The 26789-nt window shown below is 38.8% G+C and overlaps 2 protein-coding genes across 2 annotated transcripts; both read left to right on the top strand.

The window, feature by feature from the left end:
• The first annotated feature begins 9654 nt into the window (after positions 1-9654).
• On the top strand, positions 9655-19814 carry mov10l1 (Mov10 like RNA helicase 1). Its single transcript, XM_085282708.1, has 27 exons — positions 9655-9734; positions 10094-10225; positions 10356-10543; positions 10684-10843; positions 11030-11142; positions 11291-11478; positions 11814-11954; positions 12489-12779; positions 13002-13199; positions 13338-13452; positions 13726-13903; positions 13993-14063; positions 14146-14237; positions 14384-14439; positions 14838-14914; positions 15015-15087; positions 15181-15362; positions 15990-16136; positions 16239-16360; positions 16446-16545; positions 16886-17032; positions 17253-17426; positions 17549-17698; positions 17871-17978; positions 19092-19232; positions 19341-19432; positions 19586-19814. The coding sequence occupies exons 2-27, from the start codon at positions 10132-10134 to the stop codon at positions 19611-19613; spliced, it is 3426 nt and encodes a 1141-aa protein (XP_085138834.1). The 5' UTR covers positions 9655-9734; positions 10094-10131; the 3' UTR covers positions 19614-19814.
• Positions 19815-23294: 3480 nt separating this feature from the next.
• Positions 23295-25786, top strand: szl (sizzled). The gene is made up of 4 exons (XM_085281121.1): positions 23295-24527; positions 24641-24807; positions 24943-25035; positions 25145-25786. The coding sequence occupies exons 1-4, from the start codon at positions 24247-24249 to the stop codon at positions 25453-25455; spliced, it is 852 nt and encodes a 283-aa protein (XP_085137247.1). The 5' UTR covers positions 23295-24246; the 3' UTR covers positions 25456-25786.
• The last annotated feature ends 1003 nt before the right edge of the window (positions 25787-26789 follow it).

The following is a 26789-nucleotide window of genomic DNA, read 5'->3' as shown; positions in this document are numbered from 1 at the left end:
CAGGTTATACTCGGCACAGATGTTCCTGTACACTATGCCGGCCACTTGGTTATGGCGTTCCATGTATGCCTTGCCTGCTAGCATCTTGCACCCTGCTGTTATGTGCTGGATAGGCTGGCCAAAGGAGGAGATAGAAGCCACTGACATATATATATATATATATATATATATATATATATATATATATATATATATGTGTGTGTGTGTGTGTGTGTGTGTGTGTGTGTGTGTGTGTGTGTGTAGAGGCTTTAAACCCAAGTTAAACAAGTTACAAACATCACTAATGTCACATAACTTTGCTGATATGTGGCCAACAGCAATGTTTTAATGTTCTTCGTTATTAAACATTCGCACATAAATAGGTGACATCATATTCAATACTTACTTTTGACAGTTCACTCTTCGGGGGCTCCCTTCTGCCGTATTTTGCGGCAAAATTATCCACACCCACCGCCGTGCTATCAATTGTGGGATATATGGGAAGCGTGCACCGGACCACGCTTGATATTTGGGGAAATCGACGGCGCATTTGGAGTATGCATTTGAAGTACACTTCGAATTGGGACAGCCGTCGTCGCGTGGCGGTGACGTAATCGCACTTAAAATGCGTAGTTCATGCGTGCAGACCCTGAATTGGGACACAGCCCCTGAATTGGGACACAGCCATTGACTGTAGAAAACATGGACGACGCGACCCCGCCTCCTACCATTGTGCAAAAATGAAGCCAAAATACCCCGCTTGTGGAGGCTGCCATCTTGCAAATTTGGAGACAGAGGCTGTATCCCAATTCAGGGTCTGCAGCCTTAAAGTACGCAGCCTCAACGGTCCTCAAGGGCCGCGTACTCAAAGACCGCTAAGGCCGGAAGTGTGAGGCTTGTGAAATGGGACGGTCTAGCCTCAGTCGCGCTGCCCAGGTTGCCTAGCAACCATGATAGCTGGAAACCTGTGGTTGACAGAAATGAAGGAGAACATATTTTGTTCATTTGTTTGTTTCTACACGAGCTTTGTGTGATTTAATAAGTATCTGAGGCTGAGACCACAGGACTGTAAAACATGATTGTTGGGCTTCATATCTTTACTGAACAGTCATTTAAGATTAGCTAGTAAATAACAAATAGTTAATGTTGTTCATGAGACTAAAGTCAGTGTAAATATGAGATGGCCAATATTATAGTTATTATATTAATCATTATTAGTTATTACAGCAGTGAGTTTGAACTCACAAATCAAATCACTTCTATTGTCACATCACATGTGCAGGTACACTGGTACAGCACATGTGAGTGAAATTCATGTGAGTGAACTCTGTGTCAAATACTGAGCTTCAGTAAAGATCCAAGTTGCAGCTATTCATATGTCCTATCACCTTAAATCTTCACTCAAAGATACTCAAGTATCTTTGACAGTGTATATATAGATGTATTAAGAGACAAATGTTGTTTCTTCAGTATGTTGACATTACTAAATTTGGCTCAATACTTACATATATGTGTAAAAAGCAAATGTACGAGCTGTGATAACTGTGTCTGATAGAATGAAGAGTAGACTGATATATTAAATATTCCTTTATTGGGTGAGAAAATCATACCATGTCATAACTGCTTTAAGTCATACAGAATAGATATCAGAGCTTTAAATAGGCTGTCTTCTGCTAAATGGGTCAAACTGGGCAGAAAGTAAACAAACACAACATCCTTATAGAATATGATGTAACACTATAGATCAACTTACCTCAGAATATATAAAGCATATAAACAATTACAGCAATATGATGCAACAAACACAGCAGTGCTACTAATCCAAAATACTCAAAGCTTCATAGAACTGAAACAAACATTTATTTTTAGCTCCATTCTGCTGCTGATACATACTTTATGTTTCTGAACATTAAACTTGTTGCTGCATTTCATAGTGTTTAACGTTAAGGCCCTGAGTACTTTCTCCCACACTGAAAACACTGGAATGATAAACTTATTTGAACATTACCTAATAAGACTGATTCAGGACAGACAGTTAGTTATTTTAAACCTTTCTAGCAGTCCTTCACAAACAGGGAACAGTCTGTCTATTCTCTCCATCTGTCAGCTGCTGCTGGCTCTTCCTCCTCCTCTTCCTCACACACTGCTGAGTTTGTCCTGGTGGATCATCAGGGGTGCAAAACCTCACAGATGATGTGCAGCAGTGGGTCCCTCAGTCTGTCCTCACTCTGGACACTTGCAGTTTTGATTTTGATTTTTTTTTTTATTGATTAGCATTCAAATATCTCAGTGAAAACAGAACAAAAATCTACCACAAAGCAAGAAAGCATGAGACAAGGCTAATCAAAAGGTATTGGCTGAAGCATTTGCTTATTACGCCAACCCTTTTAACAAAATATCTTTTTGCATGCAGCTCCTGTACACAGGGCTCGAAGCAAATAATAAAACAAAGCAAAAACAAAAACAAACAAACAAACAAACAAACATGAAAAAAAAAACAACTTTCCACCTTAGATAAGTAACTACATCAAAGCAAAAGAATCAAGAGGGTTTTTTTTTTTTGCTCTTTTCATTCTTGATTTATATATTTTTCTAATACTCTATTTTAAAACATATTTTTAAACAAGGAAAATGAACTACACCTTTTTAAAATCACTGTCATAACTATTCCACAGGTTAACTCCTCTAACAGAAACACATCTCTGCTTTATATTTGTCCTTATCTTGTTTTTTTTAAAGAAATCTGTTCCCCTTAAGTCATATTGACTCTCTCTGACTTTGAACAGCTTCTGAGTACTGGGGCAAAGCAAGTTATTTTGTGCTTTATACATTATCTGTGCCATTTTATATTCAACTAAATCATAAAATTTCAGGGTATTCAGATTAATAAACAAAATGTTAGTTGGTTCTATATAGTTTGATTGGTTTATAATTCTTATAGCTCTTTTTTGTAACTTGAAAATAGGAAGAGTGTTCGTTTTATATGCATTACCCCATATCTCCAGACAGTAAGTCATATATGGAAGAAACAGAGTACAATAAAGTGTGTATAATGATTTTTTGTTCAGGACATGCTTTGTTTTATAGAGAATAGCAATGGTTTTTGACATTTTTGTTTTCACATGGTTTATATGAGACTTCCAACTCAGCTTATCATCAATTATCACTCCAAGAAATTTATTTTCGTACACTCTTTCAATTTCAATTCCATTAACCCTTATTTTAGATACAGTTTTCATTTGTCTAGTGCCAAAAATAATCAATTTTGTTTTCTTTATATTTAATGATAACTTATTTACATCAAACCAGTTTTTTAATATATTTAACTCCTTTTCCGCTGTAGTCAGAAGCTGTTCTAGGTTTTTAACCTGAGCAGTACAGATTGGTATCATCAGCAAACAATACACATTTTAACAGTTTGGAAATGCTACATATGTCATTTATATATAATATAAATAATTTAGGGCCCAGCACAGAGCCCTGAGGAACACCACAAGTTACCTTCAACTGCTTAGATTTTACATTATTGAATTCGACATATTGATATCTTTCATCCAGGTAACTTTTCATCCACTTGTATGCTATCCCTCTTATGCCATATCTCTCTAGTTTATTCATTAATATAGAATGATCAATTGTATCAAACGCCTTTTTTAAGTCTATAAAAACACCAACAGTATATTCCTTATTATCTATAGCATTCGATATCCCTTCAACAAGTTCCATCACTGCCATCGAAGTGGACCTTTTCACTCTAAAGCCATATTGGTTATCACTTAGGAGATTATGCTTCTCAATATATTTATCAAGTCTATTAACAAATAACTTTTCTATAAAATTTTTGAGAACTGTGGGAGTAGTGATATTGGCCTATAATTGGTAAACTGACATCTCTCTCCGTTTTTATGGATTGGAATAACTTTTGCTATTTTCATTTGTGAGGGAAACACACCAGTTTGAAAGGACAGATTACAAATGTATGCGAAAGGTTGCACTATATATTCTATAATACTTTTAACTAATATCATGTCAATACCAAAACAGTCAGTGGACTTTTTATTTTTAAATGTCTTCACAATGTTAATTATTTCTCTATGAGTTATAGCACCAATAAACATGGAGGACACATTCTGAGTAATATGTTTATTCAGGTCGTTATTATTTCTTGACTCTGGAATTTCTTTTGCTAAATTAAAGCCAACATTTACAAAGAAATCATTAAATTCATTTGCAATGTCTTTAGTTTTATCAAGCACAATATCTTTATCTTTTTTAAAATAATCTGGATAATTCTTATTTTTTGAGCCCTTTTTGATTATACTGTTTAATATCCTCCACGTTTCTTGTGTGTTACTTCTACTTTGCTCCAATAATTTGTGGTAATATTCTTTCTTACTTGTTCTTATAATATTTACTAATCTATTTTTATATAACTTGTACTTTATTTCAGCATCTTTTGTCCTCTGTTTTATGAATCCCTTATATAGATTATTTTTCTTTTTACATGCATCTTCTATCCCCTTTGTGATCCATGGCTTATTTGATCTGTGATGCTTTCTAGTGATCTTCATTAAAGGACAATGCTTTTTCATATAGTGAAATTACTGTTGATAAGAGTGCATCATATGCACTATTTGAATCTTCATTTGCAAAAACCTCATTCCAATTGTGTTCCTTTAAGTCCACCTGGAGGGCAGCAATGGCTCTTGTTGTTCTATGTCGTATCATATCAAATATTTGATTCTTTTGTTTCGTTTTAATCCCAAAATAATTTTGAAAAATTGCAAAAACAGGAAGATGATCGCTTATATCAGTTATAAGAAGTCCACCTACTATTTCATGGTCAATTTTATTTGTGAATATATTATCTATCGATGTAGCTGTATCAGTTGTTATTCTACTTGGTTTTATAATGACAGGGAAAAGGGAGTTACTATACATTGTATTGATGAAATCTGTTGTTTTCTGATGTCCATTTGGGTTTAGCAAATCTATATTAAAATCACCACAAATTATTTGCACTTTTTTATCATTTAAGTTGCTAAACATAGCAGCAAGTTTTTCATTGAATATCTCAAGGCATGAACCTGGTGTCCTATAGATGCAACTTATAATTATATTGTTAGCTTTTTCAACATAGATTTCAATAGTGACACATTCCAAAACGTTATCTATGGTGCTTGACATACATTCAATCAGACTACATTTCAAAACTTTATCTACATATAAAGCAACACCGCCTCCTTTTTTATTCACCCTGTTCATTGTAAATAATTCGTATCCTTCCAGTCCCATTTCACTAACTTTCTCATTATCGAGCCATGTTTCTGATATTGCAATTATATTAAACTTTTTTAACTTACTTAAACATTCTGTAATTTTAAACATTTTTTATACAGGCTTCTACTATTGAAATGTATGACCGACAATGCATTTGCCATTTTAATATTCATATTGAATTGGTCATCTGTATAGTACTCACAAGTATTATTGGTGTTATTGTAGAAGTGGGTATCTGGGTCAATGTTACTTTCAGGGTCATGCATGTTGTGCTCTGCATAGTTAAACGTTTTGAAGTTCGTTTTCTCAGTGTGTGTGGCAAAATAACCACCTTGACAGTCCTTCTCATAATCAAATTCCTCCTCTTCAATATCTCTGAATGGAAACCTATAATCTGTGTCCAAACTTGTCATTTATGTGTTTTTGTTGTTGTTGTTTCCATTGTTTTTGAGCCGTAAGGCCAGAAACACTTTCCATACCCATTGTTCATTATCCAATCGTCACTTTTCCAATAGATTCCATAGCAGATTCCTGATTATTTATATTGCTCTAAGTCTTTGAGTTCTCTTATCATCACAACTTCTTCGGGATTGCCATTTAGTCTTATCATTACTTTGCAGTTCCTCGTCCATGTCGCTTGTATCTTATTTTGTTTTCTCAGGCTGCGTGCCTGTCTTGCAATTTCAGCAAGACAGGCATTTAAATACACACCAGTCCCTTTTAGCTTCTTACCCTGTTTCAGTAACTCAATCTTTGTTTTGCGACTCACAAACCGAAGAATGATTGATGGCTTTGTTTTACTGTCTTTTCTGGGGAGCGTGTGGCATGCTGCAATATGATGGCTCTGAATACTTACATTCTTCGTTTGAAGGAATTTTATCACTTGCTGTTCAAGCGTTTGCAGCTCCTCTACCGGGGCATCTTCACCGTCTTTACCTCCACCAGCTGGCGTAGGTTCGGTGTTGCGTCTCCAGTCCACTTATGACTAAATCATCCATTCTTGTGTATTGTTCAAGGTCCTCGATTCGCCGTTCCAAGTCGTCTATTTTCTTGTCCTTGTCCTTTATGAGGTTTTTTAGTTGTTTTATTTCATCCATTAGGTCATGTAGCATACCTTGTTGTTTAGCCACTTTGCTCAGTTCATCAGACATGAAAGTAAGCGATTTCCTAATCTCCTCCAACTCCTCTTCAACTCCTGGGTTTGCTTTTTTAGGCGGCATTTTGAAAATGATGAGATTGGTATTTCCTTGTGATGGCCCGTTGAAGTCACTGTCGATTTACTTGTTGGTGCCTTGCTAGAGGAGCCTGGGCCCAGTGGCTGCTGGAGGATCCTGGGCCTGGTGGAGCAGGAGGATCCTGGGCCTAGTGGCTGCTGGAAGAGCCTGGGCCCGGTGGCTGCTGGAAGAGCCTGGGCCCGGTGGCTGCTGGAGGATCCTGGGCCTGGTGGAGCAGGAGGATCCTGGGCCTAGTGGCTGCTGGAAGAGCCTGGGCCCGGTGGCTGCTGGAAGAGCCTGGGCCCAGTGGCTGCTGGAGGATCCTGGGCCTGGTGGAGCAGGAGGATCCTGGGCCTAGTGGCTGCTGGAAGAGCCTGGGCCCGGTGGCTGCTGGAAGAGCCTGGGCCCGGTGGCTGCTGGAGGATCCTGGGCCTAGTGGCTGCTGGAGGATCCTGGGCCCAGTGGCTGCTGGAGGATCCTGGGCCTGGTGGAGCAGGAGGGTCCTTCTGGTCACTCTTGGCTCCCAAAAAACCCCCAAAATAGCAGCAGCCAAATGCCAACCTGAGAGATACAAGACACCCAGCAGGATCTTCACAATCATCATGCTGCTCAGTTGTCACACATGGAAATCAAATGTGTGATAAGCTGCAGGATTCAAACACAAGTGTAACTTATAAATACATGTTCATACTTTTATTCCACAATCAGAGAGAAAGAAACAGAGAGAGAGTGCAGGACAGACAGGTGACAGTCTCAGGTGTATACACTGCTACAAAACAGGAGGATTTAGTGTTTGTGTTATTACGAGTGCTAAACAAGAAGAGTTCCCAGATGGTACAGTGGGCACATGTGTGACTCCTGTGATTAAAGCATCTTTCTTTCAGCTTAACGAGTGAACCGTCAGCTCGTTCAAACACACGTTAAAGTCCGTTTGGCTCGACACCACCGAACAGAGGCAGCAATATAACATAGCTAACATTAACAGTGCAGTGGATCCTGCTTGTGCCGTGATATTCAGGACTGCAAACCGAGCAGCATCACTGACTTTCAGCTTGTTGTGTTTGTGGATATATGACTGACTTTAATTATCCACAAAATCATTACATTCTCTGTAAGATTAAGGTCGACTATTGTATTATTATATTTTAAAGGCTTTGAAAGCAAGTAAAAGCTGAACGTACAAACATCGCTAATGGCAAATAAGTTTGCCGACATGTGGCCAACAGTAATGTTTTAATGTTCCTCATTATTAAACATTTGCACATAAATAAGTGACATAATATTTAGTACTTACTTTTCACAGTTTACTCTTCGGCCGCTCCGCTTCTGCCATCTGCGGCAAAATTATCCACACCGACTGCCGCGCTATGAATTGTGGGATATGTTGGGCCACGAAGTCTACACTGCCACAGCCTTAAATTCAGGGAAATGAAGGACACATTTGAGGGCCGCATTTCGAGCAGCCTTTGAATTGGGACAGCCTTCGGCGCGCCACTGTGACGTAATCGGCCTTAAAATGCGGCCTTTAAGGCTGTAGACCCTTTTTAATCATTGGCTACAGCGAGACCTGTCATTGAAGGGTAGAGTTCTGCTATCGAAGGCTGAAGGTATCTCCCGTCTAACCTATGCTGCCCAGTCACTACATGTTGATAATACAACCTGTAAGTCAATTAACAAATTATTATACAATTTTTTATGGAAAAATAAAACTCACTACTTACGTAAATCAGTAGCTTTAAATTCATATGATAAAGGAGGCATAAATTTTATTGATTTCGGTGCTCTTAACAACACCTTTAAAATAAACTGGATTAAAAAGTATTTAAGAAATCCCACTTCTATCTGGAACTTTATCTCACATCATGTGTTCTCTAATTTAGGCAGCCTTAACTTCCTACTGCTCTGCAATTACAGTATTCCAAAAATACCACTGAAACTTTCTCACTTTCCTCTCCACAAAACTGTTTTATTTGGAATAACTGCAATATTAATTATAAAAATAAAACCCTTTTTTTAAATAACTGGTTTAATAATGGAATAATCTTGGTTAGTCAGTTATTTAGAGAAGATGGACTCTTTTATAATTACTCTGAGTTCCTCAGGAGATACAATGTACCGATAACGCCTAAAGAATTCTCAATAGTGTTCGATGCCATCCCATCTGGTCTGTCCATGTTACACAGATGCTCCCACAGTGCTCCACTACAGGTCACTCCCCCGGATGTGTTACATTCTTCTCTTGGCAATGTTTGCTTTTCCTCTCATAAGTCTATAAATACCAAAATAAGATCTCTCTTTCAGGATGCAATGGTCTCTGTTCCATCAGCCATATTTTATTGGGCCAATTTTGTAACAGATATTGAATGGAAAAAAGTTTGGACTTTACCACAAAGGTTTTTCTTGACAAACAAAATTAAAGAGATTTCTTTTAAGTTGATTCATAAGTTTTACCCTACCAAACAATATTTGTCCAAATGTATGGCTGAAATAAATGTAAATTGTACCTTCTGTCAAGAGCAACCTGAAACAGTTTCTCATCTGTTTTGGTCATGTAAATTTACGTGTAAATTCTGGAAGGATTTCCACAAGTTTATTACTGACTTTGTTCTCCCTAATCTTCAACTGTACTATAAGGATGTTATCTTTGGCTATTATAATTTTAAAGACAAGGACAATGATGCTTTCTTTTTTATAAATTTGGTTTTATTTTTGGCAAAATTTCATATACACAAAAGCAAAGTCCTCGGCAGAAAGCCTGAACTTCTTGTATTAAAAATGGAACTTGCACAATATATAAGGACAATCTCCTCATCAAAAAACACTAAGGCTCTCAAGACTGTTAACATCTATAACCGATTGAAACTGCTAACTTGATTTTGGCTCTTGCAAACTTTTGTTTATTTATGTTCCCCTTGATTTATTTTATTTTTTGTACTCACTTTTGTCTTACTGTCTTTGTCACTCTTTCTGTTCCTCATTGTACTACCACAATGTTATCTTTTATGTGATCCCTGTTTTACTTGACTGTATGTCTATAATGTGATAAATAAAGTTAAAAAAAAAAAAAAGCGTGCAGACCCGGCAGTCTTTCCTTCTCTTCTCACTCCTCCTATCACCTGCTTACTGTGTACTTTACAGCGCCCCCGTTTGGTTAAATCTACCCTCTCTCTCCTAGCGCCGCCCTTCTTAAAACTAGCCGTGACCGAGCGTCCCTGCGTACCTCCAAAGTGTCACGGATCTTCAGGGTGGAAGAGCCAACAGGTCTCGAATCAGACATTTGAAAATTAGTTTAATGTCACTAACTAATTTATTATTAACATATTCTCACTACCTTTATTTGTTTAATAATGTTTTCAATTGTTTTCTATTTGCGGGCTTTTAAAGTGAGGTAGCTTTTAGCTAACTTTTCCTGCGACGTGTGAACTTGTTAACTTTCCTGCCCCAGCTAATTAGCAGACATTGATAACTTATTCAACTTTATGACTTCACTCAGTTGTGTGTTCGATTAATAGTCTGTTAGCGAGTTAAGTGTAACAACGCCAAACGTACAGCCTGCTCTTAGGTGGATTAAGCTGCCACTGGGCGATTAAGAGCAGATCTCCTGTGTCCTGTTTTCTTAGTGCGGGTAGCTAGCTGCGTGAGCTAGCATTTTGCAGATATGCTTACTGCGGTGCGTTGTGTGCTGTCCAAGCTGGTTTCTCCACTGTGGAGGACAGTCGAAGTGGAAGGAGACATTTTCTCCCATGAATCAGGTAAATGCAATATTACTTCAAACCACGTCAAGGTAAAAGTTTGGTCAGCTTAATTGTGTGTATTGCTGATAGCAGAATACTAACACATTAGATTAGTCAAGTTTGGTTTGCATTTTTTTTTCTTGACCAGGTAGGGAAGACATTCGCCACCTGAGGGGCCAGGTGATAACCCAGCTGTGTCTTGACTATGGCATGATCAACGATGCCATCTACTTCACTAGTGGTGAGGTCTTGGGTGGCGTGCCACTGAAAGAAGGAGACCTGGTCAACTGTATAGCAGTAAGAGATGGTTCCGAAGGGGGATGGAAAGCTTTAAGGGTGAGGAGCCTGTGCTTCATGTGATCAACAGCTTAAATTTCTGTTTATTTCGTAGTGTGAAGTTGTTTCTATTGAGAACTTGTTTGTTGTTCCCTCCAATAAGGCATTCACAGTGAGCTTTGTTGAACCATGTCCTTTAGGTGGAGAAGAGTGCAGACGCTTGGGAGGATGGAGGAAAAACCTCCTTAGAAGCTGACATTATGCAGCTGCGGCCTCTTGTTGGCATGGTCACATCATTTGATGGAGATGGTGGCTACATAAATCAAACCACATACTTCCCATGCCACAGTCTTTGGGAAGGTACCTCCCACTTCACGTTACATGCTAAAAGCTTCTTCCACCCGTGATGCTTTGCTACACCCATTCTTGGTCATTCAGCCCCAGCCAGTATTTTGGACTGATTTAACCAAGCATGATCATTAAAGCATGATCTTTAAAGACCATGCTTTCAATCTGCTGAAGGTTTACGTTTCTGTCTTCTCGCAGGTTACGAGCCAATGAAAGGAGACTGGGTCCAAGCAAAATATTTTATCAATCCTAACCAGTGGACTACCAAGGCTCATTCTGTGGTCCCTTTACGCTATTGCCGCCTAGACCAAGTAATCGTATCATTGTTTTTTAAAATGCAATACATGCTTATTTTATTGGAGTCCATTTAGTTGTACTTTACTTTTCTGCTCAATTATTTGCAATGGTAAAACTTTGTAAAACCCCCCCCCATTTGTCATTTTCACCTCCTTTCTGTAGGTGCGTGTGACCAGTATCTATGGTCGTAGTGGAGTGGTGGATGACAGTGTTTTCTTCAACTTGGACTCTCTCCTGCTCCCTGCCCATTACGAGCCTTTAGTAGGAGATTTGGTTAAGCTGATAATGGTGGAGAGCAGTCAGTCACTCTATAGCTGGAGGGCTCTTTGCATGGCACCCTTCTCTCAGAGGTATCAGCTACAGTTTTTAAGCTTGAAGTGATGACTGTATATTTTGTGGGTTTGCTTTTTACAGTTTCTGCTTGAAAAATAACTTCATTGAGCAATCATCAGCTAGCGATCCGGCGGTGTTATTCCCATTACCCGCCGGGCAGCGTCCGGGAAACCAAAGTCTTTGGGTTCCGGGGGGAGTATGGTTGCAAAGCTGATTGACGGAAGGGTACCACCAGGAGTGGCGCCTGCGGCTTAATTTGACTGAACACGGGAAAGCTCACCCGGAGACGGAAAGGATTGACAGATTGATAGATAGTTAATCATAATGAGTGTATTTTTTATTCTTATTGCAGTGCAAATCTTTCTGCTACACCTCTCAGAGAGGCTGAGCTGAAGAGCATCTTAGAAGATAAAGGAGGGCTGAATGTAACAGACTACGGACAGTTTGGGGAACTGATGACTGGGGAGACGCGAGAGCTGGTGCTCTGGATACAGTAAGTTAATCAGGGAAGAAATAAAATCTTAAGAGCACTCAAAATGAAATCTCTTTAAAATTTATGTACATCTTATTAAAAGCACTGATTTAATTCTGCTTTTGTACCTGTCAAAAGTGAAAGTGCAGCTACTTTGCTCTTTTGTTTGATAAATGTCATTGAGAGTAAAAACATTGTAATACTTTTTCCACGTGTTCATATGAGCATAAATTAAATGAAACTAATTTTCCAGAGGCAACCTAAATGGGAACCACAGCAGACAGAGCAAGCATGTTGGCACTATTTATAAGGGCACATAACTTGAAAACAAAACAAATGATGTAGTCTCTTGGAGATAGAGGTCAGCATTGATCAGCACAAAATGCTCCCTGTGCACATCCTTTTAGAAGGGGAAATGAGTGCTTAATCACAGCAAATTGTGCTACTGCATCACAAACTTTCAGAGAACTGTGGACTATATATTATTGAGAAAATGCGATTTTAATTAGTATTCAGTAGGATTGCGTTTTAGTGTCTTCATCTTTCTCTTAACAGAAATAAAGGTTCAGAGACCCACAAGTTTACACACTGCGACTTTGCTGGCTGGGACTCAGAAGAACAGTTCACTCTGGTTAGTGTTAAAGGATTGACGTCACTGAGGCAAAAAGGGCAGCAGCTGCAAGAAAACCCTGTCAAGTCTTCAGAAATCCAAGTAAAAGATGGAGACAAAGATAATGGCGATGCGCAGAAGGAGGCGGTCCATTCCCCTGGTCTAAGAAGACAGGAAAGCGAGTTGGATATTTTACCTGGAGAGAGACTGCCAGTTGTTGTAGCCTGCGAGGCAAAGTAAGTTTTGTTTTTATTCCTCATATCAAAACAATGATAAAAATAATACAATCACTAATATGGGTAATGTATGAGAAAGAAGAACTTTGCTTAATCTCACTTTGGATTTACTGGTTAACAATTTATTAGAGTTTCACCGTTGGAGGTGTCGTGTGTCTCTATTGGGCCTTTGTTGTTATGATTTTTATGTACAGTTGAATTTTGTTTGGGAAATTTCTCAAGGAGCCTGGGAACTTGTGCTGAGCTGCTACTGCTGCACTTCTCTTCTTTCACCATCGGGAGGCGCCTGGAGGTCACCGTGCGCAGTGAATGTGAAGATGTGCTTCAGCCCTCTGTGCCCTACGCTCCTACTGATAGTCGCCCAGTGGCAGCGAAATCTTCTCACGTGATCACAGTAGCTGCTCCGAAAATAACACCAAGGTATCGAAAGAGCTGATTCCAATGATTCTGATCATGTGGGGGATTATTGGTGGGCATAATTATTTCCCCCCCCCCTAAATTAAGTTTCACAACAAACCCTTGCTACTTGCTGTGTAAGGCTGACTGTCACTCTTCTAGGCTTGCTAATCGACGGTTGCCACAATTTCTACCCAACTACCCTGTGCCTCAAGCTCTAAGAGACTGTGTGGAAGCCCAGAGTGATGTCCTGGTTGTTGAGCCTTGCCTTGGAGAGGTGAGCTTGCCTGTGGTCAAGTTAATCTGGTCCTGAAAAATAATGACAAAAAACATTAGATTTTTACATGATTCCGAGGTGTTGTTTATGGTTGGCTGACAATAATTTCACTTTCTGAATCAGTAAAATAACAAACTGTGGATCTTGAGTAAGTATGTAATGTGATGTAAAATGTTAGGAACTGCCTCAGGTGGCTGGTGTCTTGTGCCCTATTGAAAATAGAAAATCAGAATTTGCATGAAGTGAAACAGTAAGTTTTTGCATTTTGCTCAGGTGCTGTCCCCGTCAAACATGCAGTCGCGTTTCTCAGTCCTTCTGTGGCTGGAAGAGTTGAATGCAGAAAGGGAACTGAGAGAATTCTCTATCAGCGGAGCGCTTCTCAGGAAAGGGGCTGTCTACCTGCACCTCGAGGTCCCGGGTTTGGCCGAAGGCAGACCTAATCTCTATATAGGTAAGGTGGCCTTAAGCGCCTTTCATCATTATTGTTGCTTTATTGTTACTGTTCAACAAAAGAAGAAGGTTGACAAGCTTCCTTTTCAGGGGACAGAATAATACTAAAGAAGCCACAAAGTGATGGCATGGTAATGGAGTACATTAGCTACGTCACAGAGGTATGGAGATATTTCTTATTGTAAAGCATATTTTCAAAAAATACTTAATTTTATGTTAGTCTAATGCTCAGTTGTTACACAGATCAATGATGAGGATGTGAGTTTGCGAGTGAACTCAGACTTTCAGCGCAGCTACCTCGGAGAGCCACTAGATGTTGAGTTCTCTTACAACAGGTGAGAAAATGAGTAGAATCCTAATATCATAATTAATTTATTACTTCACATTTCAAATTTGTCTTTCACCTGAAAACAGTTTCATAGTTGCTGTGCCTCAGGGTTTTTTGTTTACCTTTTAATGTTTTTGATGTTTGTTTATTCAGATTGACGATGAGGCGGTGTCACAGTGCACTTGAACAGACAAAACACTTCGGGGAAAGTAAGTTCAATCTAAATTACTGTGAGTCTACATTCCAGACTCATTTTCTTTTAAATAATTTTATATAAAAATATATTTTGATGTAATGAAATTATATTTTGTGTAATATGTATCGAAAAACAGAAAAAGGCTAAACAGAGGGAAAACAAGAGTAACTGCTTGAAAACTCATCTTTAGTATGACACACATTGTCAGGGCCACAAAAGTGGCACTAGAGGGTGCTGTTTGACTTGTCTTGACACAGGATGTACTGCAGCGACAGCTTGTTCAGATGCCTTCAAACATTTTGTAAAAAGAAACACAAAGCTTGTTTTATTTCTCCATAGCTACATATTGATTACAGAATACCCAAGCATTTATGACTAACTTTAAAAGCAGTTTTTAAAATTGTCGGGCAGTTCTCTTCCCCTCCAGAGTGACACCCCGGACCCCTCAGTGGACTGGAAAATGGATGGATAAACTAGATGACAAAACGGTAGGGCACAATATGGGGGGGTGACAGTAAGACATTACTTGATTAAATTTAAAGCTTTTAATCAAATGTAAATATGTTTAAAAAAAACCAAAAAAAACAGGCACCAGCCACTGAAAATGGAAAAGTGTCAGGCATTACCATTGACATGAAGTCAAAAGGCACACAGACTAAAGGTACAGATATTTTCAGTATCATATTGATTTTGTCTGTGTTTTGACTGATAACGTCACCAGCATCATCATTAACAAATGTGTAATTGTATCTAGATTGTGCACCAACATCTAAACCCATCCCCACCGAAGGGAACTTCTTTAACCCAGACCTGAACCCCCCTCAGAAGGAGGCAGTGAAGAGGATCCTAGCAGGGGAGTGCCGGCCCCTTCCGTATGTGCTCTTTGGACCTCCAGGCACTGGAAAGACGATCACCATTATAGAGGCCATACTCCAGGTGCACATACTCAATGCAATATAGTCACATGAATACATAGAAAAATATAATTTTGTAAGTGCCACTCTTATTCACACTGTGGCTGTACTCATTTTTACGTTTTGTCCATTGGTATTTAGGTTTAAGTCTGGATTGTCAATAGATAGAATTGTTGTTACCCTGCCTGGTGGGTGAGCAGGCAGCGTTGACACCCAAGTTTGTGAGTTCGATAACTCAATAAATTGACATAGCAGTTTCAAATTGATACCATAGGTGTATCTACTAAAAATCTTGATGAATTTGAATGTCAGTGACCATGGCCTCAAGGTTGGAGGTCAGAGGTCACGTTTTCTAAAAAAATCTTGTGAATGCAGTAACATGTGAGAACAAGGCAACGTAGGTTTTTTTTCTTTTTTTCTTTTTTTTCTTATTTAAATTTGTACCCTAGGTGCATCTACTAGGAGGCTGAGGGGTACCACTGGCCGCTGCTGCCGCCAGTATTTATTTATTTTTTTTAATTAATTAATTAATTTTTATGACAAAGTGAATAAAAATCCTTAGCACTCAGTCTTTTTTAGACTCTCATTTGCAAATGATGGCTGTTTGATTCCCATTGCTTGTATGAGGTTTAATCTTTTCCACATCCAGGTTTACTACTTTATGCCCAGTAGTCGGGTACTTGTATGTACCCCCTCCAACAGTGCTGCTGACCTCATCTGCATCCGCCTGCATAACAGTGGCTTCCTGCATGCTGCGAGTATGGCCCGTGTTAATGCGTCCTGTAGACAGAATGAGGTATTTAATATTATTTAATATAGTATTTAGGCTAATGTGTTTGACTATTTCAGATTTAGATTTTTATTTCTTTATTTTTTTTCTCTCCACTCCTCCCCGTAGTCTATCCCAGAAGTGCTGAGAGTGTACTCCAGGGCAGGAGAGGACATTCGTCAAGCTGCTTTCCACAGGATTGTGGTCAGCACCTGCTCCAGTGCTGGCATGTTCCATAATATAGGCCTACCGTAAGACATGGGTTATAGTAGAGAGAAGTTAATCAGTTTTTCTCCCACTTTAGTCCTTGTTTACTAACCCTTTAATAATCTTCAGAGTTGGACACTTTACTCATCTGTTTCTGGATGAAGCCGGTCAAGCCACTGAGCCAGAGTCCCTGATCCCGATGAGCGTTGTGTCAGAGAGAGATGGACAGGTTAGCACAAATACACATGTACTGATTTCATTAAGACCTTAGTGGGTTTTTACATATGAGCTCTGGGAGAATCGGGTTCAGATGTTGTCTGTTTCACATATGTAGCCCCGCGAGCGTCTTCTTACTACTGGAAATACTGTGTGGATTAAACAATGGACCTGCCTGACTTGAGTGTTGTCAGACACTAGAAAATCTCAGGGTTGGGGTGAATTTGATGACTGGTTAAACTAATTTTCCACATATTTTTGTGTACTTACTTTACTTTTTGGCCATGACTGAACTGACCTTTATTAACAATTACTCTTTTTGTTGTTGTTTTTAAAAAAAATACCTTATTTAGATTGTTTTAGCTGGAGACCCCTGTCAGTTGGGTCCGCTTGTGAAGTCTAAGATAGCCAGTGCCTTTGGCTTTGGGGTGTCTTTGTTGGAGAGGCTGATGGCCAACCCTCTGTACTCCAGACAGGACTGGGGCTACAATCCTAAGCTGGTTAGTGTTCTACATAAAGGTGTTTATGCTGTTGAGCATTTTTAAGTTGTTGTTTTTTTTTTGTTTTTTTTTTTGCAGAAATGCATCATATTACAATGTGTAAAGATAAAAGTTTTAAGATACAGTGCAGATCTAATGATAAATGAACTTGACTGGAATCTGTCAGTATATTTTCAGTCTACATGATAATCACAGGAGTGCTGTTTCATTACAACAACAGGTAACTAAGCTGGTCTACAACTATCGTTCTCATGAGGCCTTGCTCACACTGCCTTCAAAGCTCTTCTATCAGGGAGAACTGTGCTGTAAAGGACCCAGGCCTATTGTGGACTCCCTGTGCCAGTGGAAAAATCTGCCCAAAAAAAGCTTCCCACTTCTTTTTCATGGAGTCAGGGTAATGAAAGTGATAGGTTCCTTTACTGAGGAACGTTATATGACACTTTGTTGGGATTGCTAGCTTGCATTTTTATTTTGTTGCATGTTCTCTCCCCCCCCCCCCCCCCTTTCTTTCTCTAGGGCACAGAAATGAGAGAAGGTAACAACCCATCATGGTTTAACCCAGTAGAAGCTGTACAGGTCATGCTATACTGCTGTCAACTGGCAAAGAAGCTCTACAATCCTGTCCATGCCTCTGACATTGGCGTTATTGCCCCCTACAAAAAACAAGTATGAGTTTACGATTCATCACTGTAATGTTTTTTTTCTTTTACTATTTTATTAGACAGAAAAAAAACCAACAATTTGCACAATTCAAACTGTTAGTCCTAATGGCTTTTCAACTTAAAACTGGCCAACTGCACTCCTGTAGACCCTAAACTCTTCTGGCTTTCCTCACCAGTGTGAGAAGATTCGTGTCCTGCTGGGGAAGGTGGGCCTGTCGGACATCAAAGTGGGCTCTGTGGAGGAGTTCCAAGGACAAGAGTTTCTGGTCATCATTTTGTCTACGGTAGGCAAAAACATGCTTTTAATTACAGGTAGAAATATTGGACTGTATTTTCCTCTAAGTAAAAGGCTAGCTGTTTGATTTTTATTTTATTTTTTAACATGCATCTGTGTTATCAAATATCAAAATATGTGCAGTATTTTGATATTAATTTTGCTATCATTTTATATAAATGATAGCAAAATTATATAAACTTTGATATAATTATATATCAAATTATATCAAAGTTGAGTTTGACTTTGATATAACTATTATTATTATTATTATTATTTCTTCTTTGGGTTAATCCAAGTGGCAGACATGGGTGGGGTTTTTTGTTTTTTTTTAATTGTCATTTGGATGGTTGGGTTTAGATTTTGGTGTAAACAACAAAAGCATAGATCATCCTACTTTGTATTAATTGTTCAGACTGGTGGTGATGCAACAGGTTACTAGCAAGGTGCAACTAATGAAGTGGCCACTGAATGTGTATATCCTTTAACCTCAAATTACACAGGATTTAAATAGTGAATACACAAATTAAACCTGTACCATGTAAAATTTCCACTATACTGAAGCCCCTGTTTATTTATTGAGTTTTTTAAATTTATTTTTTAATGAATAAGCAGACATGCTGATTTACCATACCATACCACCTTTATTTATAAAGCACTTTAACATAAAACCAGAGTTCACGAAGTGCTGTACATGCTAAAAGCATAAGTAAAGAAAATTAAAATGAGATAAGATAAAATAAATAACTAAAAAAAAACTAAAATAAATTGAAACATGTTAAAACAAATTGAGTCAACCCCTCTAATCAATGCCAAAGGCTTCAGTGAATAAATATGTTTTAAGAAGACTTTTAAATTCAGAGAGAGAAGAGGCCTGCCTAACATGCAAGGGTAGATCATTCCACAACTTTGGAGCAACTACAGCAAAAGCACGATCACCTTTAGATTTATACTTAGTTTTCGGTACCTTAAGGAGCTGCTGATTGGCGGACCTAAGGGAACGGGCAGGTGTATATGGTTGTAGATTTAGTTCAACCTTGTGCCCAAACGTAAACCCGTAACATTTACATATTTTATGTTCACTGTCATGGCATTTAATCCATATAATTCTTCTATAATATAGGTGCGCTCTAGTGAGTCACTACAGAGTGATGATCTAAAGAGTACGCTTGGCTTCCTGGCCAACCCAAAACGCTTCAATGTGGCCATCACTCGACCCAAAGCTCTGCTTTTAATTGTTGGAAACCCCCACATTCTCATTAGGGTGAGTGACCTCTTAACTTTTTTTTTTTCTCTCTCTCTCTCTCTCATCAGACTGGTTGTAATAAAATGCATTCACCCTATATGTTCTAAAATCATAATTCCTTTCCAGGACCTATGCTTCAGGGCTCTGCTTGAGTACTGCTTTATTAATGAGGCTTATCTGGGCTGCGATCCTCCTTCCTCTCTTCAAGATGTTCACACGTAAGTAAACAGGTTCATAATGGATATTCTGGACTATTGCAAGGCTACTAATCAAATATTATTTATTGTTAGTGCAGATGGTATTCTGATTTTTTTATTATTATTATTATTATTATTGTGCAAAAATGTGAACCCCATCTCATTTTCCCACAGTGTTGCAGAGGAGCAAAGGAGCACATAAAAGGGACAAAAACAGGGGGTGTACTGCAGCACAGTCAACCTGGCAATCAAATTGTGTTTATATTTGTTTTTCCTCCTTCACGTTTTCTCGGCTTGTCTCTGTGTACCTCTTAACGTAATTGCTTTAAAAAGAAAAATATCTTGTTTGCCTAAGAGCCAAATGCAGTCCCACTGAGATGAGAAATAAAGGTGATACTCATGATCAGGGCCCAAGCATTCTTGTGTCCTGCCATTAAGTTGATGTGCTTGACAGTGCATAAGATGGTTCTGATTTTTGGGTGAATTACCAAGAATTGCACCTTAATGGTCCCAGTGTGTTTATCTACCCAGTCTGCACAGTAATGGTTCCACAGTTATTTGAATGGAATCGACCTTGCTTTTAAAGCAAAAAGAAAGTAATGTGGTGCCAGCTCTTTGATAATCAAGAGAAAATGGATACAACAAAACAAGGTTTTGGTATATTGAGGGCATTAACCTAAGCAGATGTCTGCGGATTTTATGGGCAAGTTGTCTGCATAAGTTGATATAACAGTGTCTACCCATAAGACCTAGAGACTGGATGTGACAATTGAGTGCTATTGAGTCTAAGTCTGCACACTCACCGTCAGCCCTACTGGAGCCCAGTGGGTGGAGTAATGGGAAAAGAAAAGACAAAAATGGGGGTTCAGTGTCTTTAAGTTAATGGGTCTATTAGGAGCAGGGAGGGGATAACGCTTATCTGAACTGTGAGAGAGCTCAGCTCAGACACAAAGTCCCTTTTCTTTTCTTCCAAAAGACACCCCCGTCTTTGATGTATGCCTCAGGTGTTTGGGTTTGGTTTTTTTTCCTCTGGTGTCCCACTTCTCCAATAATAGCTGTACCATAGAGTGAAGAATACCCATACACATTTATATTGTTTAAAATAATGTTGCTTTGTAGGTTCTTAAGTTATAGTCCGCCAGGTTTCTCACTTAGATTTTGAAGCATGATGTGTTGTGACGTTGTTTTGCTGGCACAGTTACTATTAATGAATTATTTAAGACTTTCAAATGCACAGATTAAAACCCAAGGTCTGGAAAACAAATTTTTATTATCACATAGAAAAAAGGTTACTATTTTCCCCACAAGATGCTAAAGTCAGTGTCTGAAATAAGCAGACAGTATAAACCCACACGGGGTGTTTGTGGGTTTGTTTATTTTGGTCCCAGGACAGTGTGTATACCAGCATTATGTGCTCACATGTAGCACATAATGGGGACAGTCCGTGCCAGCTGCATTCTCACTAGTTTGTGCTTATTTTATTATAGCAGGTGGTGCTTGTAAGGAGGTAAGACATACCTGTGAATTCCTCAGAGCAGACAAGTTGGTTACCAAAGGAGGAGGGGGTTATATCACATATGGAAAGATTGCATCAGCCCTTCAAACAAAAAAAAACTACTTGCCATAAAGTGAAATGTCTTGGCCAGCTAAATATACAGCAAAAACGCAAAAGCTAAGATTGGTTAATAATGTTGGGGGGAAAACATGAATTAACTCATTAAGCAATAAGCTGTTAAAACAAGCTAGCATGGGCTGATTTTTTTTTTTTTTTTTTTTTTTTTTCTTTTTTTCTTGTAATCATTAGTGAATGTGCGGTTAGAACTACTAGCTAAAATTTGTAGATAAGTAGGTAATAATCAATAAATAGTTAACTTAAAGTATTCTTGTTTTTATTGTACTTGTATAGATATGTATATATTAGATGTACTGTAAATACCATGTATTTTTGTACCACTATTATTTTTGCACCATGACACCAAGACAAATTCCTCATGTGGGTAGAAACTTCGAAATAAACATAATTCTGAGCTAAATATGATACATTTACCTAATGAGGGACAATAAATTATATTTCTATAAGCTGCAAGCTGAAAATTTGTATTTTATGCATTTAAACAGGGAAATTCATTGAAAAACTAAAAATTCTGCGTATAAATATATATGCGTAGCTTACTCGATTTTAGGTATTTGGTGTAAGAATCACTTTAACTTAAATGAAAATGGTAACGGGTAATGATGGACTGTTTAAGTCCATATGACAGCCCTGAACTTAAAAGTTGATCGCTTGGTCGTACAGATCCTCTGCTCAATGTCTATGAAAGCCAGATGGTGCAGAATATGTAGGAAAATGGCTAAAGCTACTCTTAATTGTTGGCTTTAAGGGATAATTGTCCAAGCTAGACCGTCTACTGTATTAAGACAGAGCTGCTCAGGTATTAGGATCACTACACTATCACCTTTTCACTGAGGTAGGGGCAGGCAACACATTACCAAGACAGACACTGTGTCTACAAGGCATCCATTAGGCTCAACAATAGATCCCTGCTGGGCACTCAGCAGGGGGAGCTTGTTAAATGTGTTGACCTATTCTCCCAAATTAGTCTTGAACTATTGTTGCTCAGTTAGTCCCCATCTTACTGACTGTACTCGTCTACCCAAGCTCTGGAACCAGTCTCCGCTCATCAGATTGTAAAAGTTGACTAAGCTGTTGCTCATTGGAGGGCTTGCAACCATGGAGGGCTCAATGGTGCATTGTCCTCACAGCAGACAGCGTTGACACACACAAATGTGGTCAGTCAGAAAGCACTTTACTTTGTCATCTCTGATCACCAGCCACAGGAGGCTGGTTAGGATAGAGCCTTCTTGTTTGTAAGAGAAAGTCTTAGTGGCATCAGCCTCAGATACAGATCTAAACCTAGAGACAGACGACATCAAAACAAACATGACGATGCTGTAATGGAGTTCTGTTGTATTGACAAATGAGTGTCTTTATCTATGGTTGACAAATAAAGATGAGACCTTTGGTCTGTTGAATGGGTTTTTGGGATGCACTTTAGGCATAATTCTCACTGACGGTGAATGCTATACATTGCTGCGTTATTAAATTATTTATTGTTATTATTTTGTTAAAAAAAAAACTTAAGGGTATTCTTTGACATATTTTCTCAGGATATTTTTCCCACCTCAAATGTACATAGGAAATTTATGGACATGTTACTAGAGAAAGAAGAATTGAAATGGTCTAAATTCTCTAAACTGATCTGGAATATGTCATTATGTCACTGCATTGGTTAATGAAACAGGAATTTTCTCAGCTTCTATTCCATGAAATGGATAAATTAAAGAGTTTACATCTGGATCTGAGGTTGGGTTATTGGTAGATCAAAGCCAGGTGTGCCAGAGGAGACACTGGTTTGCTAATGAGAACTGGAGGCTCTTCAGATGAGTCTCCAATTAGGAAGCAGGAACACATGAAAGAGGCTTGCCGTATAAGGGAGACAGCCTGACTGTCTACAAAACCTCATTTATTTATTTTTAAATAGAACTTTCAGAGATGCAAAACAACTTCATACACAAACTGCATTCCAAAAACGCTGGGATGCTGTGTAAACAGAAACAGAATGCAATGATTGTTATATATTAGAAACCCATATTTTATTAATGTTAGAACACAGAAATATTGTGGAACAGTTCCTTAACATAAATTTGTTAAGGACTGGTGAATATCTAATGAATCGTCTAAATAAAATTGTTTGAAAATTACGCAAATCTGGAGAAATCTCTGTGCGCAAGGCTGAAAATCATTGGAAATGTCAGGCCGAAGGTCATTTAAAATGGACCGAAGCGAACTGGAAAAATGTTCCACGGTTAGATGAATAGAAATTTGAAATTATTTTTGCAAAACATAGACTCCACATTCTCTACACTAAAGAGGAGACAGACCATCCAACTTATCACCACTCAGTTCAAAAGCCTGCACAAGTGAAAGCACATCATTAATACTTAAATGCACATACAACCTTTAAAACAGCATCCTGACAAAACAATTTTCACTCTTTAGCAAGACTATCCTAAACCTGTAACTGCAGCTATTACAACGTGGCTTTGTATAGTTGAAGAGTCTGTGCACTGAAATGGCCTAAATGCCATCCAGACCTTACACCAACTAAAACCATTCGGAGCATCATAAAATGAAAAATAGGAAAAGAAGACCCGGGACTGCTGAGCAGCTGAGATTTTATAACAAGCAAAAATGGGACAACACTCCCAAAAATCCAGCAGCTGCTCTCCTCAGATCTCAGACATTTACAGACTATTGTTTAAAAAAACAGTAATGCTACACAGTCGTAAACGTGACCCTGTCACAACATGTCACACCCTGTGTGTGTGAAATGTTGCTGCCATCAAATTCAAAATGACCTTTTTTCCCCCTGAATACTGAAACTTTCCTTTTTTCTTTCTCATGAACATTTTTGTGCCCTGTAGACCTATAAAAGCGAATGCAGGAGACCGTGTGACTTAACTGAGTGGTGAAAGTTGGGGCTGGGATTCCCCAGTGTTTCCCCCTCCCCGCCCCCCTATTCCACACACCATCTGCTTACTGCCACCCCCCCTGTCGTCTGCGGTCATCACAAAACAAGTCGTTATCTCCAAAGACACGTCTCTGCATCTTTGATTGGTGGTTGATAACAGACCTACAGACTCATGGGGCTGGCTGACCTTGCTGTATATATATCATGCCATTTCAGCAGAGACTGGCAACAAGAAAGCTGGTTTAAAGCTCTCCCTGTTTATCCTTGTGTCCTCTCCTGGTTTGGCTTTCTGATCCTGACATTATGGCTGTTTTCTTCACTGTGGCTCTTATGACTATGGCTTGTCCTTTACTGGCATTTGACATGGGTCAGTCTACTCGTTGTGTTGCCATTCCCCACAAGATGCATGTCTGCAAAGATGTTGGATACTCAGAGATGCGTTTGCCAAACTTTTTGGGCCACAGTAGCCTGGAAAGCGAGGTGGTGCCACATTCAGAGGATTGGAGGCCGCTGTTGCAGACAGGCTGCCACCCTCAAGCACAAGCCTTCCTCTGCTCCCTCATTGCCCCTGTTTGTCTTGACACGTAAGTAGATTTTCTGTGTTGAGCTTTGCTTTCTTTTTATTCTTTCCTTTAATAATCATGACCGTTGTAATCTTGTTTGTTCACTGTGTAACATCTTGTTGCTATTTGTTCAGTTTCATCCAGCCCTGCCGTAGTCTGTGTGTGGCAGTGAGGGAAAGCTGTGCCCCAGTGCTTGCCTGCCAAGGACACTCATGGCCTGATGTTCTTGACTGTGACCGTTTCCCTGCTGAGGAAGACATGTGTCTTTCTCACCATGGAAAACCTGGCATCTTTTCTAAAGGTAAAGACTACATGTTCATTATTAAGGATTATAATGTTTAATTCCACTGGAATAATAGAAAACCAGTTCCTTACTCTTTCAGGTTGTTTTATGATTACCACAGTTATTTTAAATAATGTTTGATTTTTATCGCAGGGTTGCCTAAATCTGCCTGTCAAAACTGTCCTTATGTGGAAGAGGCTCCTGAATCAAAAACAATCTTGGATTCTTTCTGCAGCCATGATTTTGGTACGTTCAAAAAATCTCTCAAAAAGCTGCGGTATAGTCACATCTGTTTGTTTTTGTCACAACTTCCGATTTTCCTGGTGTTTATTATTATTCATTTTTTCCTTTACAGCTGTTACTGCCAAACTCCACCGTCTTCGCCTACCCACAGGAGAGCCAGAATTTGAAATTGAGGGGCGGGTCGAGTTTATCCGTCAGGGTCCTCTGTTGCCTTATGACACCCAGCATCTGCTCCAGCAGTGGCTCCTTATCAACGTTAGATGTGCCCGTGCCCTTGTGCGTCCTGGGAGGTCACAGCTTTATGTGCTGACTGGTTCTGTGCAGCATGATGGGACCCTTTCTCTGACTCGTGTCTTCCCTTGGCACAGAAAAGATGCAAACATTGCAGTGGCATTTCGAAAATGGAAGCACCACAGATGTTGAAGGGACATGGACCAAAACAGGAGCTTGAAATCTGTGTTTTGAGGCACAGATGGAGCTCAGTGGCACTGGGTTTTAAGAAGCATTTGTAAAAGAGGGTAATTGTTATGAGAACAGACTCTGACTCAAGCAATTTGCTCATCTGAGCAGGTCGCCGTCTCATTTCATCTTTGTTAGTGCTTTTGTTAGCACACTGAATTAAGACGCACTGAAACCTGTACATAGTATTATACATATAAATTTATAGTAGATTATATTTTCTGTTAAAAGCTGTATTTATGATGTTCCGTGTGTTGTTTGGAATAAATGACAATAAAATAGTCGTCCTATGAAACCACATATTTGTGAGGTTTCTTTCCCTCATGCTTATGCTCAAAAGCCTTGCTTTAGCCTAGTATGTTTATCTCTTTATTACAACAGTTATTTAGTTATTGCTCTTACAAGAGAGAACTAATAAAAATCAGAAATAAAAACCACTTAACACTTATGTCACCACAAGGTGGCACACTAATGCCACTTGTTCTGAAACATTGCATAATACAATGTAAAACTAACACCTAGCATGCAGTAATGGTTACAAATTGGATTGCCTATAAATTGTTCTGCATAAGATGCCAAACTGTTTTAAATGTCTTGATCACTATGTTCACAGCGTGAGGCCCATTCTGTGTAATGCTAACGAGAAGATCAATCACTCCCTTTACATTTGAATAGTCTTGTTTTCACAGCTCGGCCAAACAGACATAGTTCATGAACAATGGATGTGTTTGGTACTTTTGAAAAATCTCCTTTTGGGTTTTATGTTGTCTTGGAGTTTAAAATAAATGCTAAATATTTGACTGTTTTGGTGAAAGCCAATTCAGCCTCGGGAATAGCTGTGAAGTAAAATCATCAGCATTCCATATAATACACAATGTGTCACATGTCTGATGTGATGAAGGTTACTTTGATAATGGTCATTTATTTAAAATCATTTATGTGAACTGAAAATGAATAGGAGACAAGCGCAACAAATTAAAATCTTTTATTTATCCCCAATAATAATGTTCTTTATTTGAAATGTCTGAGTAAGTCTAGTGTCTGTAATACTTTTTCCCGTGTGGGTACATTGGCTAAGTTGCTAAATAAGCAAATTGTATGACATGAAAATATCATTTTTATCCACTACAAACAAATTTGTGTTTGTGGAATTTAAGAATGGTGTTTTTTTTTTCTTTCTAATTGTTCATGCCTGAATTTTCAATGCGTGGCAACGCGCTGGTCCCGATGGACAGGCGGGATTCCATGTTCCCTTCCATTCAGATCTCTCTATTTCATAGAGTCACACAACAGTCTTC

This window comes from Mchenga conophoros, linkage group LG7 (assembly GCF_057382185.1).
Source record: "Mchenga conophoros isolate Kocher_MC1m ecotype Shallow Benthic linkage group LG7, M_conophoros_male_GT1.1, whole genome shotgun sequence".
Lineage (NCBI taxonomy): Eukaryota > Metazoa > Chordata > Actinopteri > Cichliformes > Cichlidae > Mchenga > Mchenga conophoros.
This window is presented reverse-complemented; position numbering and strand designations above follow the sequence as displayed.

What these genes read in the sequence shown, in the direction of transcription:
- mov10l1 (XM_085282708.1), top strand. Translation starts at nt 10,132, where the DNA reads ATGCTTACTGCGGTGCGTTGTGTGCTGTCCAAGCTGGTTTCTCCACTG. An exon ending in CAGACCTAATCTCTATATAG is followed by an intron (nt 13,904 to 13,992) that starts GTAAGGTGGCCT and finishes CTTCCTTTTCAG; the next exon opens with GGGACAGAATAATACTAAAG. An exon ending in ATAAACTAGATGACAAAACG is followed by an intron (nt 14,915 to 15,014) that starts GTAGGGCACAAT and finishes CAAAAAAAACAG; the next exon opens with GCACCAGCCACTGAAAATGG.
- szl (XM_085281121.1), top strand. Translation starts at nt 24,247, where the DNA reads ATGGCTGTTTTCTTCACTGTGGCTCTTATGACTATGGCTTGTCCTTTA. An exon ending in GCCCCTGTTTGTCTTGACAC is followed by an intron (nt 24,528 to 24,640) that starts GTAAGTAGATTT and finishes CTATTTGTTCAG; the next exon opens with TTTCATCCAGCCCTGCCGTA. An exon ending in ACCTGGCATCTTTTCTAAAG is followed by an intron (nt 24,808 to 24,942) that starts GTAAAGACTACA and finishes TTTTTATCGCAG; the next exon opens with GGTTGCCTAAATCTGCCTGT.